This window comes from Thermochaetoides thermophila (assembly GCF_000221225.1).
Source record: "Thermochaetoides thermophila DSM 1495 unplaced genomic scaffold scf7180000011806, whole genome shotgun sequence".
Lineage (NCBI taxonomy): Eukaryota > Fungi > Ascomycota > Sordariomycetes > Sordariales > Chaetomiaceae > Thermochaetoides > Thermochaetoides thermophila.
Window position 1 is genome coordinate 948,273 of NW_006383023.1, and position 15,388 is coordinate 963,660.

At 52.2% G+C, this 15,388-nt stretch overlaps 3 protein-coding genes across 3 annotated transcripts; 1 reads left to right on the forward strand and 2 right to left on the reverse strand.

Annotated features, from left to right (window-relative positions):
* Positions 1 to 473: 473 nt before the first annotated feature.
* CTHT_0003020 (uncharacterized protein) lies at positions 474 to 1,595 on the forward strand (the record flags this gene model as incomplete). The annotated part of the gene is made up of 2 exons (XM_006690786.1): positions 474 to 510; positions 580 to 1,595. 2 exons carry the CDS (start codon positions 474 to 476, stop codon positions 1,593 to 1,595), a joined length of 1,053 nt encoding a protein of 350 aa, XP_006690849.1.
* Positions 1,596 to 2,203: 608 nt separating this feature from the next.
* CTHT_0003030 (uncharacterized protein) lies at positions 2,204 to 4,556 on the reverse strand (the record flags this gene model as incomplete). Its single annotated transcript, XM_006690787.1, has 2 exons — positions 2,204 to 2,500; positions 2,625 to 4,556. The coding sequence occupies 2 exons, from the start codon at positions 4,554 to 4,556 to the stop codon at positions 2,204 to 2,206; spliced, it is 2,229 nt and encodes a 742-aa protein (XP_006690850.1).
* Positions 4,557 to 9,523: 4,967 nt separating this feature from the next.
* Positions 9,524 to 12,185, reverse strand: CTHT_0003040 (uncharacterized protein; the record flags this gene model as incomplete). The annotated part of the gene is made up of 7 exons (XM_006690788.1): positions 9,524 to 9,925; positions 10,819 to 10,922; positions 11,053 to 11,199; positions 11,281 to 11,461; positions 11,516 to 11,655; positions 11,769 to 11,955; positions 12,093 to 12,185. 7 exons carry the CDS (start codon positions 12,183 to 12,185, stop codon positions 9,524 to 9,526), a joined length of 1,254 nt encoding a protein of 417 aa, XP_006690851.1.
* Positions 12,186 to 15,388: the final 3,203 nt, after the last annotated feature.

Here is a 15,388-nt window from a genome sequence, read left to right on the forward strand (position 1 = left end):
CTGGAGGGAAGTTTGGGGGAGAGACAGGAAGTGTTTATCAACATCGCGATCCCATTAATACGATTCCTGATTCTTTTGATTCCCATCTCGTGCATTGTTGCCGTGCCAGACAACCGACGCCCGTTCGGATGGCGCCGGCAACACCGGGGTCGCGTTGATGAGCGATGCCGTCATAAGCCGGAGACAGGTGGGGCTGTTCGAGTCGCGCGCAAATTCATCGAACGTTCGCCTGAACACGACAACACATCTCCGCCGCCGATGTCGTGGCCATGGACCCGTGAACCCTGAGACTCGTTTCTATCATCATGACCGGACTTATATCCGCGTGGACAAAGATTTAGCGGACTCCCAAAAGCCGAACGCTTCGCCGATTCCCGATCGTTGAGAGGAGACATAACCCACCACAAGCGGATCAGGAGAGTCATTCAAACGCGTTCTGGAAAGCACACAGGGAGCATTATTCTGTCACCGCAATGTCCGATGGCTCCCGAAAGGCAGCTTCGAAGTCGAGTATGTCCTACACTGCGAACAGCCCCCCAAGTAAAGGGACAGGCCTCAGCTAACCAACTCTCCAACTAGCCTTCCACTTCGTCGCCGGCCTCGGCTCCGGTGTGCTCTCAGCCGTGCTTCTGCAGCCCTTCGATCTGTTGAAGACACGAGTCCAGCAGCGCGCAGGCGGCGCAAACTCCCTCCGTGCCGCGATCGCCGACATTCGTTCCTCCCCGAGCATAATCCCCGCCCTCTGGCGTGGCGCCCTACCGTCCGCCCTACGCACAGGCTTCGGCTCAGCAATATACTTCACTTCACTGAATGCCATTCGCCAAGGGACGGCACGACATGTCCCCTGGCTATCAACCCCGAACCAGACCACGACCTTGACGCCGGTGTCTGGGTCGGGATCGACCCCCTCAACAACGACATCCTCCTCCTCTTCCCTCCCCAAACTCTCCAAGACAGGCAACCTTCTCTCGGGCGCCATCGCCCGCTCCTTCGCCGGCTTCCTTCTCATGCCGTTGACCGTCCTCAAAGTGCGCTACGAATCGACGCTCTACCAGTACACCTCCCTGTCCTCGGCCGCGCGCGACATCCACCGGCGGGAGGGCGTGCGCGGCTTCTTCAGCGGCGTGGGCGCGACCACGGTGCGCGACGCGCCATACGCCGGGTTATACGTGCTCTTTTACGAGGAAGGGAAGAAAATTTTGACCAAAGTGGTGCGTGATAGCCCCCCAGCCGTCGTGGAGACGGGTAGCGGGGTGGAGAGGGCGATGATGTCTTCGCGACGGGCGGCCACGATCAATTTTGCGTCGGGTCTGTTCTCTGCAACTCTGTGTTCTGTTATTTCGAACCCGTTTGATGCGGTCAAGACACGGATCCAGCTGCAGCCGAGAAAGTACCGGAATATGGTATCTGGTGCAGTGCTGATGGTCCGCGAGGACGGGTTCCGGTCGCTGTTTGATGGGCTGGCCCTGCGCATGAGCCGGAAGGCGTTGAGTAGTGCGCTGGCGTGGACGGTGTATGAGGAGTTGATACGCCGGGCTGAGGTTATGTGGGCCAGGGGGCATGATGAGGAGGGGGAGAAGCATCGCCTGAGGTGAAGTGTTAAGTGATGATTACGATGTTCATGATTGATGATTGCAGCCCTGGATTTGGTTTTCGACGGGCAATATCAGAGCATGCGGTGTTTTGCAACTGGCTTTTGCTCCGGAGGACTGTACGATATTGTACTTATACGCTTTTCATGATGTATCGCTCGATTAGTTATGTTCCATAACTTGTACGATATGCCGGGATGTGAAGCAATTAGGAGAAGAGAGGTCCAGGGGGTTTACGTCATAGATGGGCACAGGGGTCAGCATGAAAAAAAAATATCAAATACTAGGAATACAGGGTTAACGAGAGGTTGGATGACACTCATCAGATACCGAACATCTCTGCTCAAAAGCAAATGAAAATAAAAAAAAACAATTTCAATCATTGATCATGTGCTCATCAACCAACAGCCGTCTTCGCCTAACTCTTCCAAACTCCTGCACCCCTGCATCTCACCTCTGCTCTCTCCTTCCCATCTGTAGATGAGCAACAACATTCCGAAGGCAGTTTGTCTGTAAACACCGAACACAAAGACAGAACTGGTTGGGTATCTGTCACAAACAAGATCATAGAACATCAAATATCACCCTCAAGTCGCAGGATGGTACATGAATCACCGACTAGGCATGCCACCAGCCATCCACACCAGCAGACCGGGAGACTTTGACCTCGACGATCTCGACTTCGACCTCTTCACCCGAACAAACTCGTACTTGTTATCATGGTGATGGTGATGGTGATGATGGTGGTCGTCGTCATCATCATGGTCGACCTTCAGAACGATCTCACGCGACTTGGACCTGGAGTGCGAGTGTTTCTTCCCAGAACGCAGAGTCCGGGTATGTTCGAACAGGAGGCGTTGTTCGGCGTCGGGGATCCAGCGCTTGACGAGGACATGGCCGGGGTTTTCCTTCAGACTCAGTTAGCATATTCTCGTGATATGTATGAAATGCAGGGGAACGCAGGCTAGGAAAGAGGAGGGAGAGGGAGTGTTTTTTTTTTTTGGGGGGGGGGGGAAGGGGTTGGGAACATACCAAATCCCATTCCCAGTCTAGGTTGAAAGCCGCCAAGGTATCGATCTCGATGTGCTTGAGCGAGATGCGCGTATAAGTCTGGCGGGCCAATTGTTGCTGCTGCTGCTGCTTTTCCTGCTGCTCCTTCTTTTTCTTCTCTTCCTCTTCCCTCTCCTTAGCTGAGGGGGCTTTCTCATTCTTCACAATCGCCTCGATATCCTTTTCGTCCAGCCCAGAGGCGATCAAACGCTCCTGTATGAGCCGCTGCAGCTCCTTCTCGCGAGCTTCAGCCTCAGCCTTCTCCTTCTCTATCCTCTCTTGTTCCTTGGCTTTGAATGCGAGGATGGCCTCCTCTTGCTCCTTTTCTTTACGCTTGCGTTCTTCCTCGGCCTTCCTCTCTTCCTCCCACTTCTTCAGCTCTAGCTCTCTCCGAAAACGTTCTTCCTCTTCCTTCTTCTTCTCTTCGGCCTTGATACGCTCCAACTCAGCATAAGCAGCCCGCAGCTTGGCCTCTTCTTCAGCCTGCTTTCTCTTCCGTTCCTCTTCCTCGGCCTTCTTGATACGCTCGAGCTCCTCTTTGGCCTTACGGAGTTCTTCCTCCTCCTCACGCCTCTTCCTCTCCTTAGCTTCTTCTTCGGCTTTCCTCATTCGCTCAAGCTCTTCCTTGGCCTTGCGAGCCGCTTCTTCCTCTTCGCGGCGCTTCCTTTCCCTCTCTGCTTCTTCGGCTTTCCTGATGCGCTCGAGTTCTTCTTTCGCCCGACGAGCCTCTTCTTCTTCCTTTAGCTTCTCTAGCCGCTTTCGCTCCTCTTCAGCGGCCTTGATGCGCTCTAGCTCTTCCTTAGCCCGACGGGCTTCTTCTGCCTCTTTCCGAAGCTCCTCACGCCGACGCTCAGACTCTGATCGGCGGATATGCTCCAGCTCGTAGCGGTCCTTTAGCAGGAGCTGTTGCTCCTCACGCTCCTTCTGTTGGCGCTGGCGCTCCTGGTCCTGCTTGACGCGCTCCAACTCGGCACGAATCGAAATAAGCTCGCTGTTGTCCCGGAACTTGTCTTTGCGCAATGCCTCCTCCTCCAGCTTCTCACGCAATTCGAGCTCAGCGCGCAGTCGGGCCAACTCCTGAGCTTCCTTATACCTATCCCTTCGCCATTCCTCTTCGTCAGCCCTCCTACGCGCCTCAAGCTCAGCCCGAAGTCGGGTCAGCTCCTGAGACTCTTTTTTCTTTTCAATCCGCGATGCCTCGTCCTCCAACCTTTCGCGCATCTCGAGTTCGGCACGCAGACGGGCCAGCTCGTGAGCGTTTTGGCTCCATTTGGCCAGCCGACGCTCCTCCTCGGCCCTGCGACGCTCCTCCTCGGCCCTAGCATTCTCGAAGCGGAGACGCTCGAGCTCTTGACGAGCGAGCTCCAGCTCCCACTTTTGCCGGGCGTCGTCGAAGTTGCTATGGTCGCTGGACGTGCTGCTTCGGCGGCTGTGACGGGAGCTGTGGCGCCTGTGGCTACGGCTGCGGCGACGACTGAGGGCATAAGCCTCGTCATCAGATGAAGTCTCTATATCCGACTCGCGGTGAGAGCGGGGGATGAGGGTGCGTGACTGATTGATGACGATGCTCGGAGCTGAGGGAGCAGCCGGAGGAACGGACGGCGAGGGTGTGTGACGCCCTTCGCGCTCGCGTACGGCTACGATACGCTCATCTCTGTAGTGAGGAGTTCCCGGCTGAGAGGCGTAGAAGCCAACCGGAGGGGGTCGATGGCGGACATCACTGACGACAGTTTGGATATAATGGGGACGACGGGGCGGCGACGAGACCCGAGAAGGGGGCCCACGGCTGCGAGAGCGGTCGCGCTCCCGGACTATCCTGATTTGGTCACGGGAATGGACGATCTCGCTGCTGCTATCATCACTCAGAGAAGAGGAGGAATAGCGCCTGGAGGATACGACGGACACTCGCGACATTGTGTTCGGTACACAGGGCCAGGGAACGACTCCACTTTTTCTCAACGCAAGGAAATGCGAGCTCAGACTTGGGATGCTTTGGAACAGGAGAGCGAAAAGGAGCAGAACAGGTAAGTAAAGGTGAGCGGCACAGGTGAACGAGGGGTCAGAAGGATCATAAGCCGGCCAACAGCCAAGGGCAGAGCGGGGTGTCAGCCGCCCATTTATTGGGGTGATGGGCTGCCGGATCCAGCTCTGGGGCGTACGAGGGGCGTCCGACTACTGCTGAGGAAGCTGGCTGCATTGGCTGTGGGCACGGAAGGACACGCAGGCAAATCAAGATCAGGGAGCGGGGAGGGTGTAAGGAGTGAGGACCCAAGGCAGGCCAGGCCGGGGGGGGGGGTAAAGGAGGAGGGAACATGGGCAGCCGTGAGTAGCCATGAGGTACGTCTGCTGCCCGGAAGTTGGAGGTAGGGACCAGTGTGCCGTGGGTCAACAACAACAACGGGTGCTCATGTGAGTGCGGTGACTGACAAGTGCTGGTACTGGACATTTTCGTGGACGATGTGACCCCAACCACACCGTGACGGCGCCATGGCAGCCTGGAAACAGGCTCCACGAGGGTGATACACAGCATCGCGTTAGCCTGCTAGGGCGGTGCCACAGGCACCAAGGTGCCCATCGGGTCCTGTTCGAAGTAATGGATACACGGGCCATAGGGTGTGAAGACGACTTCGTCCACGCTATTCACACGGTGACTGCGCTGTGGTTGGTCCGTACCCCTGTACCCGGCCTGCAAGGCCGTAAGTGTGTGGGGAGGAGAGCATGCGAGTCGGCGGCACCGCCGCCAGCGATATGAAGATGCTTGGGTTTTCCGACAAGGGCCACAGAACGCTGATGAATGAAAGGGGTGGTTGGGGGCTGGGGAAGTATCAGCAGCGACAGGCGCAAAAAACTCGCGAACCCTAAATTCCACTGCGATTTCAACCTGCATTTTGCTTTGTGGGTGCTCCGCCCGTTCGCTGCTCACTGGAAAAGGAGGGGTTTTTTTGAGGGTTGACAAAGATGGAAGGCGCTGGAGGGGTAGGCAAGCACCAAGTACCTGCTATGGACAGTGATACACTTAAGGCTCGATCATTCCACCCTCGTCATCCCGTTGCTTCAGCCTTGTGGCCCCCTCCACCGTCGTCCGTCCTACCTGTAGAATCTCTCATGTGCCATTGTTACTGATATCATCGGTGGCACATCCTACCCGTGTGCCTCGTGTCCCCTCTCTTGCTCATCCAAAACAGCTGCATAATATCCAGTAGACCAAGAAGCTTTAAAGCCCAGCCGCCGATCGGTCGGTCCAACCCATAGCAAGCGGAGAGCACAACTTCCGAGCCAAGGTCGACACTCGACAGGGACCTGCCTCACCAGTTCGCAACAAGCGCCAACCGCCGCAACTTGCATGACGGCGAGACGCGGGACTCACCGGCGGCTGGGGGAGCTGCGTTTCGTAGGGCTAGATCAGGGTCTTGGCTCGACTTCTTGGCTCCGCCTGCGGGGAAAGGATCACAAGCGTGACAGACCGGTAGCCTAGAGCCTAGACCCACTGGGTTGAAAGGCGGTTGTGGAACGGAAGAAGAAACGGAAGAGACCCCAGCTTTCTTCCGTTTCGGTTTTTTGGCACTGACCAAACTGCCAAGTTAAAACATGTTAAAAATATCTGATATATATTAGAAGAAATTTCTCCAACGGACAACTAGATTAGGTGAATAAACCGTAGACCCGTGTCACCTGCCGAACCTCGAATCCCATATCCATCGCTTCTCCTTGCATCATGCCATCAAGATAACAACGTCCCCACAAATTGATAACAACCGGGAAAGTCGATACTCTTTCGAAGAAGCAGTGGCATTCTGATACCATAGATGATCCAGATCTCGTCCTCCATCTTTGACTTAGTCGGGCACATTAGCTATCCGGTTCCGCCGTGTTAATATTAACTGCCGGCCTGAACCTGTGTTCCAACCAGAAGTACCACAAAAAGCCCCCTTCCGCATAGTCGTTTCGAATCTGGGACTTTTCTGTATGCTCGTAACGTTTAATACCATTGCCAGCAAGCCAATAGGCATCGAAAAGTGCATTTCTTCCTTCATGAACGGTGAGGCTGGATTGTGTGCTTGAGGAGTCTCAAAATCTTCACTTCCGGGCACAAGAGCGTCAGCAACATAGTTTGCAAGTCTATATCGCAAACCCGAACCCGACCCTATGATAGTATCAACCATATCCATAAGAACCGATAGTAGGCCATTGGACAGCTTCTTTGGTATTATCCGCCGCAGCTTTCGCCCCTCCATAAAACCTTCCTTCGGAGTAACAACGTCGACGCATGATCCACGGAGTGTCACCATGTGATCGAGGCCTGGTGTGATGGTAAAATGGAATAAAATCCACCCCCCCCCTGCCGCATTGTAGTAGTGATGATATTGCTGAGGGCTAACACTGCTCACGATGGAAAACCCATATCTGGGAATCTCGTATTGCCACGCAGGCGTGTGGGTGAAGTCTTGTATCCGAGACGGGATCTCAGGGGTTTCCTGCAACTCAAGCCCTGCGTTAACAAGCATCGTCGGGGGGATATTTGTTGCTCTATAGTACTTCCATAGGAACTTTCCAAATGTTGATATCACAGCATTGAGGGGGGATTCGTAATCTGGGCGAAGCTCCTCTTGCCTATCGATATTTAGGTCTGCTAGTAAAGCCAGTCCTGCCAGGGCAAAGTATCTGTTTCTCTTCCTTGACGAGCTTGAAAGTTGGAACGATTGAAGCAAACTGTAGAAGTCGAGATGAAGAAATGAACTGGCCATTGAAGGATGGGGTGGAAGCCCTAACTGAATCAAGGCTACAAAGTCACGCCATTTGTAGCGGGCCTGGCGAACATAAACCATTGACCGGAAAAGAAGAGCATCTTGAACCAGCTTCCATCGTGAGCTGGCAGACATTCTGGTAAAGTTCCTGCCAACCGGAATCCAAGCACCAGGGAAATAGAGTATAACACCAATGAGATCCAGCTCTGACGCTCTCTGCTGACCGCAAATGCAGACCAGTTTTCTCGCTAACACAAAATCTTGGACAACCCACAGTCGCGTGAACCAGAGCCTCGAGAAAAACCGGCCAACGTTGGCCCATACCGGATTTTCATCTGGTGGCAGTTCTGCGTTTAGCCATCGAGCTTTTTCATCGTCATCATGCGGGATGCGAGATCCAAGTCTCCAGGCTGCAAAATTTGGCGTCATCACACAATCTTGACCTAGCGTTTCTCCTGGCAGAAGCACCCCTCTCCAGAGGTTCTTTCGCCACCATTTAGCCATTAACTTTAAAACCGGTCCTACAGTTCCGTCGTCCTCGCCAAAGTCGACTACTACTTGCTTTGCCAGCAAAGAGATGTCGCGCATAAGGGCTACCTGATGGCCCTGTTCGAGGGGCTCCTCCTAGTTGATACAAACCGCATCCGCCCAGACCATCATATCTACAGATTCAGCGGAATCTGATTCAGCGTCTAGAAGTTGTCGCTGATGGCGGAGCGATCGATAACGACGAAGCAACGAATCATGTGTAAGAGTTATAGGAAGGCATTGAAACTCGGTGCTTTGAGTATCTGAATGCAACTCTCGAAGAAGACGAAGAAGCATGCATGGCTTATCGTTGCTTCCTCAAACGTAAGAGAAACAAACAAACCTTTCTGGAGCTGAGACGTTCTTCAACAATTTTCCCTCTTTGCTGAGTTCACGGAATGAATAACACTCTAAGCGACCCGTAAGGGGAGCATCAAGACACTCATTTGGATCAAGGTGTTGCACCCGGATGGTCCGGCCAAAGAGCGGCTGGTAAGTGTACCGTGTCGCATTGGCTGATAAAGACGTGATATACAGACTGGACTCAAGATGATGATTCAAAAGGATCCTGTGAGCGTAGTAGATAGCATGTGTCGGCTCGTACTGGAGAATTTCGATGGGACTTTAAGATAGTTTAAACCTATGCTGTTCACGATTCAATCCCCGGGCTTCAGACAACCCCGAAACCTAGAGGATATGGCAGAACAACTGGTCTTGACTCATCAGCAGCGATCGATCAGTTCCTTGGCACGTTATGGAGAACGTGAAGGTCAATTGGGGACTGCAGCGCAGCAAAGCCTTGGGTATTTTAAGGCTGAGCACACTGTAGGTTCACTGTAGTGGCGGGTGTTGGATCAAGTTCTGGGTACACCGAAGCCGAAAGCTTTACAATTATCGATAACAGGTAACAGATGGCGATCATTCCGTTTGCAGAGTTCCGTTTAAGCAAAACGCCGACTGCGAACTGGAGGAGGCTGCTGGTTGGCCAGGGTGCGATCTCACCCCCTTGCTGTCTCTTTTTTTTGGGCAGGCCAGGGTTGGCACAGCATCTCAGCTGCCGCTCGAGCTGCAGCTCGAACATCTCTTGCTGGCAAGCGACCTTAGCGCCTTAATGATAGAGAGATGCAGTTTTTACATGAACCAAAACGATACGACGGAAATGTTTGAAACGTTATTCCTTTCAATAGATTGATTTGGTAAAATGCTTTGTTGACGCCACCCGGCGAGACGCCGAAGGAGCTGCCCCTCTTCAATCCAGGCAGCGATAAAACCCGACCCCACCCAGACGGCCCAGACGCTTGAAGAGTTCTGCACAGTGTGAACATCACGGCTATTGATCGCCAGGGTCCGAGGGTGACGGCATTCCCCTCATTATGCAGTCTTTCTAAGGCTTTTATTTTTCTTTCGCATAAAGAGCACAAGTTCAAGGCATGCAACGTAGAAACGCTGACACGTAGCCGTTCAACCGACTTCTCCGGTTCTGTACTGCGAAGACCAAGCGCCGGCTACACCCTCGAAGTTACACAACGCCGAAGCCAAGACAAACCCCCAAAGCAACATCCGTATCAAGCCATCAGCCCCTCCCCCGCTTCTCAGGGACCGTTATGATTATGACTGACCACCGCCCTTGATGATCTTTTCGATGTGATCCTGGCTGTTCTTCGCAGTCGTCTCTAGATAGTGTAGTCTCTTGTTCATCGTCTCTACCTCGCCCTCCAGAGTCTTGATCTGCTCCCCCAGCTTGTCCTGCATCGCCGGCACCGGCACCGCCACGAACCTGCTCACCCTTCGGTTAGCCATGATAGAAGAACGTGGTGGAGTCTTCGAGAAAGCTGAATCGTACATCTTCCCAACACCTTCATAGACGTCCGTATCGTTGGGTAGTGCGGAGATTTCGCTGCGCGTCAGCTGCGCCAGCCGCATCTCCCGCTGCTTGGCCGCGATCTGTGTCCTCACCAGGCTGATCTGCTGCTGTGCCGCAATCGCCTGGGACTCAATCTCCCGCACAAGCTGTTGCGTGGCCTTTCGTTAGCTTTCCACTCCACATTTTGTCTGTGTGTATGTGGCATCAAACGCTGTATATGGGAAACAGGTCTGGTTTTGTGATCTGTTTATTGCGGCCCAACGTTTCACCAGCCTCGCTGCTGTGGTGAGTTTTCGAGGGGTGAATGAGTGAGCTCAGGGTAGATGCCTTGCCTTCTGCAACGCCTCTGTACTTAGCGACATTTTCGATTAGAGACTAGATCTGCTCCGCTATGACTTGCGAAATGCCTATAAACCTGGCGTTGCGCAAGGGTTGTGTCGAGATGCAAACTGCGATCGCTAGTGACAACGTAAATGAGAAGTTCCTGTGGTTGCCAACCCGCCATCTGTCTCTCCAATTGCTGGCTGCTGTCAGCACTTTTGCCCTGCCCAGATCCACAGTGCCAAGAACTGTGTTACACAGGAAACGAGTAAGAAAGTAGTATGTTGAAAGACACACATTGTGAGTTGGACAATCTCTGCTGAACACATATAGTGACCTGTAGAACCTTGTGTGCAAGTATACTTTTTTCGTTAAATTTCAAAAATATTAATAAAATACACTGAAACAAAAGCTAGATCCAATCTCTTAAAGGCCTGTTTCTGACCACTCCCATCTCCGGTCTTCCCATCCAACCCTACGCTGTATAGGGTCCATATCCAACCAGTCGTATTCGAGAGCCCAACAAAGCCTGCACTTCGGTCAGTCTGGATTATAGTAATTTATACAAGCCAAGCCCTAGTTCAAAGAATTGCGACGCGTAATACCCGTCTGTCGTGTAGCTTCAGAAACAACCCGATCTCCGATTGAGAAAACCAGGTTACTGGGTCTTCTCCCTTGGAAGAAGTTTGGACGGCGAGGGCGGCTGCCGCCTTGGTACGACCTGCGGTATGCTGCGCAAAGGCACCCAGTCCAACACGAAGTCTTTCTCGCTACCATCGAGACACCGCGTGAGCCAGACACGCCACAGAATCATGTGATAAGCTGTAGTGTTCTCTGTGTTAGTCGTCATACTTCATTAGTAGTTCCCGAGCAGGTGTCACATACCGCCTGTTTCCAATGTTAGCATTGTGTGACCTTGCAAGAGGGGATGACAAAAAGGGAGCAAGCGTACCGAGACCAGTCAACACGTGCCACCATCCATGACCTTCCAAAAGGACGGACCATGGAAGGAGGAGCTGCTGCTTAGTTGCCGTTAGGTGCTGGCAGAAGATATTATCCATGTTCCACAAAAAGAACCCGGCGAGGAAGATAAAAAGACCTTAAGGCAAGAAAACACGTATTATGTCAGCATCACACCTTCACCCTTTTACTCTTATATTGCAGATAAGGTGTTGCGAACCGGTCAAAGCCAGAGTCCACATCTCACGCATGTATTTATCACACTCTGCCGGATTCCGTTTGCGCAGAGCGGGCCGCAGGTCATGTTCCATGACGTAGAAGCCCTTGAATATCGTAGCTGCCGTCAGAAGACCGTAGGCGACCTGATGGAAGACGGGATTCTTGGCATGGAGATAATAAACCTGGTCTCTCTGTCAGTTGTCTCCCTTGAACTTGAAAGGAAATTTATAACGTACCGTGACAAAGACGGCTATTGAGATCATGCAAGCAGCAACCAGCAACTGCTCCTTGACGGACCGTCTGTAGCTAAACGCAGCAAACCCCATGATGCATACCGTGTAAATCATGGGAAGCTCATCGGCGAGCTGCATCTCATCTGTAACAACACGAGACGTGTAAGACAATTGTGACCATAGCGTTGAGATGAGGAAATAAGAACAAAAAAAAGATTGAAACGATATGAGCCAGAGAGAACACAGGGGTGCAAACATTTCAAGGTCGTGTGGAAGGCCATTGACCCAAGGCCGACGGTGAGATATCCCAAATACACTGGGGTGAACACCCAGGAGTGGTTGTATGCCAGGACATTACGAAGGCCCTTGATGCCGAGCCACATAAAGACAAGGTTTGTGAGTGTGTTGACAAGCTCGGCGCAGTAGAACGTGATGTTGTAATCCTGTGGAGATCACATTATCCCCTTGCCCCTGAATATCAGGGCATGGAGGAAGATTGATTGTAAGTTTAAATCCAATTTAAACCATAGATCATCGGAGATTTAAAGGATCTGTAATTTAAAAAGGTACAGTTACGTACCTCCTCGCACCAGTTCAGGGTCGACGTCTGCTCTCCCCAAAACCCATCCCGCGCCTCGCGGTAGGGGATTTGGAGAGCCCGGACGAAGGACATGATGATACACTTATTCCCAGGCGTGTGTCGATGAAGTTCTGCGGCCAATATCTTCACCTACGGCACGTAGGCATGCACAATGCCGGGCAGCGAGACCACACGTGGGCCAAGTTCCGCCGTCGATGAAGCACTGACACCACAGAACGCAACACCCGACCAATCCCAAACCTAACCGATCCCGTTCAGCTCCGAAGTCAGCTCCGATAGGCTCCCGGATGGGTCGAGAGGGTGCCAAGCAGAGGCTCGGGCCGGGACAAGAGAGCCTATGGCTGGGGGAAGGACAGTTCCCGTGTGTGGGCGCGTCCGCCGTTAATGAGGAGGAGCAATCGTGAAGACTTTGTGATGATACGATGACGTGTAAAGTATACAATATCTTTGGAGGATCTGGCTCTTTGCAACAAATCTTGTCTCAGTTTGTAATCCAAAGAACAGCGCAGATATGGAATTGCGCGACGTGGCCCGGAAGACGTGTGCTATCAAGGCCGGAAAGTCAGATTGACGTAAGGCAGGGCACCATGGCCTGGCGCAGTCCAAGCAATTGGATGGATGCCAGGAACGTGAGGGGTAGGGATACAGACAAAAGAGACGGAAAGGTGGCAGAGAAAACAGAAGAAAAAAGAGAAATCTCAAAAAAGAGAAGAGAATATCAGCCAATACCTCATTGCAAATCCGGAAGGACGGGTAGATTTGGAGCAGCGCGGGTTCTCCCGCCCGGATTGGCCGGAAGCAGCACCCAGTCGCAACCGCGAGGGTCTGAGTCCCGATGAGCCCAAACTGACCATGTCCGAGAAGCCAAGCCAGCCAATTCTACACTTTCACATGTAAAATCCTTTAGATTTCAAAACCCGCATCTCTAAATTTCCAGCTCTTCCGACTGCAGACAAAGTTGATTGCGGCTTTTCTTTGCGAGTCCGGACTTTTGCTTGTCTCCTCAGCGCCAACATAGTGTCATGAAGAACTCAATTGCCGCCGCGCAGTATATTAATAGTGTAGTGAAACAGGGCCATCCTGAAAGCGGCTTCGGCAGCACACATGTCCAGACTCGTGTGTGCAGCCACCAAGGAAGGCCTGTGGGAAAGCAGCTGTGATGAATCGGCGCGGGATCTGCAAATGGACAAGATTTTCAGCCCCGAAGGCCAGGTTTCAGGGGCCCACTGATTGCGTACTTAACCTATAAGGGTCCACCACCGCCGCACACAACAGCTTTCAACCCTCGATTACATTGTCAAATCTTTCATACTCCCAATTGACCGCACTTCAACCTGCCATACTGGGCCAGGTCCATTCCCCGAAACTGATTCTTGAATTCGGTTTTGTTAACAACGTCGTGGCTTGTAGCTGTTAGTTTCTAACATGATCCATGCCGAACGCGACCTGCAGCCGTCGCGCTCGGGACGGCGGAAGCAAGAATTGCTTGATTAGGAACAAATACCGTTCAACGCGAACTGATGAGTGTCAGCATTCGGTGGGCCGCAGACCTGGCCCCTCTAACAGATATATAGAAAAGTACCGCATCTTCGCCCGCTGCAGTGCTTTTGAGAAGTACCTAAACTGTTTTCAGTTAAGGCTGAGACAAGCAAAATGCGGAGCAAAGGTAAGATAAGTTCAAGAGTGGGGGTCACAGGCGCGTGAGCCAGGACTCCGGCCAGTAGCTGCCGGTCAACGGTAATTCATAGGCCGATGACATCATTGCCATTTGTCAACCCCTTGGCATCTTGGTCTTCGGTTTGCAACCGCTCCTGTGGGTATAGATTTATGAACCGAAGGGTTTCTACCCGGCAGGGACTTATAATCACATCCATCCCATCTGCCATCTTTCACAATGCTTGGAGGGCCAGCATTTCAAGCGAGACTGAAAGTTCTTGAAGCTTCCAGAATAGTCATCGAGATTCCGCCCGCACGAACAAGGACAACCGGGTACCTCTACCTACTATCCAACCTAAAGCATAGCTAAAGTGTAGCTACGCCGATGGCCTTCTTGATCAATCGCCAACCTTGCGCCCATCAGACTCAACAGGTGTTCGTCCTCTCGATAAGTCGGAGGTATCCCAGATCCCCTTTATTTTCTTTGCGACAAAACTAGGGTTATTTTGCCGAGAGGAAGAAATGTTACTTGTTCTCGCCGGTTGAATGGTCAGGAGCTCGAGCAGGCCGATGAGCGCTGTGGGATGAGTAGAGTCGCATAGAGCTCGTGGCCTTATCTTTTCACTCTACTCTTATTGGAACCGTGGCATTCCCTACTGTGTCTGTTCCGCCTCGTTAGAGTGTTAGTGGTTGGTCGCTGATCCAAACTTTTACCTTCCTGATTGCAGGTGTCATTACCATCATCCTACTGTTCCTGGCCTACTTAAGACTGACTTCATCCTGGAATTTGTGCCCTTTGCTGCTATCAACTTTTCCGTTATCTTTTAAAGGCTTCCTCGAAACCCAGAGGTAATGATACTTTTGACAGGTTTTTCGGAACCACTTGAATGTTGGTAGTTATGCCATATCCTTGAATTCACATACCTTCCCCTTGTGTTTGTTGCCAGGCTCGATAGAGGAAGGGACATCATTAAGACCTGTTTGTTGCTTGACGTTGGAACGATTCCGGAGCTATCATCAGCATCAGTGTCTGTTGAAGAATGAACACTAGTAGTCGTTATGGGCTGTCGTGTTGTAGCCTCAAACTTACCGGCTTCAGAGTCGGAAACTCGACAGCAACGGGAAAGCATAGCTGGCCAACCGGTAGCCAATGTACATCAGCTATTTCACACAGCTTTTCCTCTTGAACACTTTGAAACGACGTTTTATATCACGATTGAAGTCAGCGGCAGGTTATCCAAACGTTCACATAGGATAAAGCACCGACTCAGGCCTGGTGGAATAAAGGATAAGAAAGAAGACATATTCGAGTTATCCAGTGGCTATATGGGTTTTCGGCTCGTTCATTCTCGATCCCATTGCCCAAACTTACCTGCCGCCATGGATTTGGAGAACCTCAGCGACACTCTGGTCGAGGTCCCAAAAGTGATGTCTGCTAGTTTTTTTTTTCGCTCCTGCAAATAAGAACTCGCGACCAACTGCTGCTGAGCTTTCCCAACAAACACTCTACGGGCTAACATCGGCAAACGTTGCCTCTCCTCCCTCTTCTGCATCGCTTATCGAGCAACAGATGCACGACAAGCGACACCTTGAACCCGGAAGGCTAATGGACTTGGAGG